At 46.9% G+C, this 1,665-nt stretch overlaps 1 protein-coding gene across 1 annotated transcript in view; it reads left to right on the forward strand.

Moving 5' to 3' along the window:
• Positions 1-295: 295 nt before the first annotated feature.
• Positions 296-1,665, forward strand: part of arhgef28a (Rho guanine nucleotide exchange factor (GEF) 28a) — a gene marked incomplete at its 3' end in the record, with an annotated part of 71,149 nt that continues 69,779 nt past the window's right edge. The window contains exon 1 of the mRNA XM_083641105.1: positions 296-348. Coding sequence (XP_083497231.1) covers positions 316-348 — 33 coding nt within the window. The 5' untranslated portion in view covers positions 296-315. The remainder of the gene's footprint in view (positions 349-1,665) is intronic.

Here is a 1,665-nt window from a genome sequence, read left to right on the forward strand (position 1 = left end):
CTTCACTCTTTTGCGAGCAACTTTTTGCACAACCAAAAAAAAAGGCAAGGAAAACTGAGACCCTAATCTGTGATGTCCAATGTGCAGTCTGGAACTTCTGCTTTTGTCTGAAGTTGTACAATTATTAATGAATTGTCTTCAAACCCACTAAGTGCACTTGAAAATGACCAAAAATCACCTCTGGTGTTGCTGTATTTGCCATTTCCAAAATATTATTATTATTATTATTATTATTATTATTATTTGTGTATTTATGTGTTTATTTTTTTTTCTTTATTTTTTTTCTTCCCAGTTATCCATTGGACGGGTGAGAAAATGGAGCTGAACAGAAGAGAAGCACCACTATATGTAAGTGCCTACGCTTTTAGCTCCAATCTGCATGTATCTGAAGTAGGGCTGGGCGATATGGTAAATGGTAAATGGTAAATGGCCTAGATTTATATAGCGCTTTTATCCAAAGCGCTTTACAATCAGTAGATAGTCTACATTCACCCATTCATACACCGATGGCCAGGCTGCCACGCAGGGTGCCTACACACCATCGGGAGCCAGAGGTGTCTTGTCCAGGGACACAGCGACAGCAGCTGGGAGGGAGCGGGGATCGAACCGCCAACCCTTGCGTCATTGGCCGACCCGCTCTACCTCCTGAGCTAAAGCCGCCCCCTATATATCAATATTATATTTATCGATATTGTGATATTATACTAGATATCGTGGATATCATAATATCATGATATGGCATAAATGTTGTCTTTTCCTGATTTTAAAGGCTGCATTACACTAAAGTGATGTCATCTTCTGAACCAGACTGTTGTAGCTGTTCTATTATTTGCCTTTACCCACTTAGTCATTATATCCACATTACTAATGACTATTTATCAAACAATCTTGTGTAAATATTTTGTGAAAGCAGGGAAGGAAACCCTGTCTTTTCTCATTTTATTTTGATCACAGTCTTGTTTTAGTAAAAGTGCTTGTGACTTCTCACATGTGGCTTTGACTTACAACAACTGAACATAATCTATCGCCATTCAGCCTCAAAATACACAGATATGATTCTCGGTCCATATTGCTCAGCCCTAGTTGTACTGTCCGGTAACTTCAAAAAATAAAATAAATCATGATAAGATTCTGCATCGGGATCCCTGCCTGGGAAGGGGGGTAAGTGATGTGATATCTTTGATCTGATCTGAAGTGCTGGTGGTCTGGTAAAGGGACTGTTTGGTGTGTGTGTGTGTGTGTGGTCGGGTGTGTATGTGAACCCTGAGTGCTCCTCCGGTGCCGTCTCCCACATTTAGACCCTCTACTGTTTCTTCTCACCTAAATTAGAGCACTCTAGTCCCCCCCCACCCCCCCCACCCCCTCGCCCCTCAACCCCCCCACCCCCACCCCCCCTCGTCCTCTCAGCCCCCCCACCCCCTCGCCCCTCAACCCCCCCACCCCCACCCCCTCGCCCTCTCAATCCCCCCACCCACCCCCTCTCAGCCCCCCCCCCCTCGCCCTCTCAATCCCACCCCCCTCGCCCTCTCAATCCCACCCCCCTCGCCCTCTCAGCCTCCCCCCCCCCTCGCCCTCTCAGCCCCCTCCCCGCAAAACCCCTTTCCTCTCTGGGCCCTGCAGCCTCTCCCTCTGTCCAGCGGTTGACTGGCGAGCCTTGTGTCAGTG

The sequence above is a fragment of the Poromitra crassiceps genome (genome assembly GCF_964638095.1).
Source record: "Poromitra crassiceps genome assembly, chromosome: 8".
NCBI lineage: Eukaryota > Metazoa > Chordata > Actinopteri > Beryciformes > Melamphaidae > Poromitra > Poromitra crassiceps.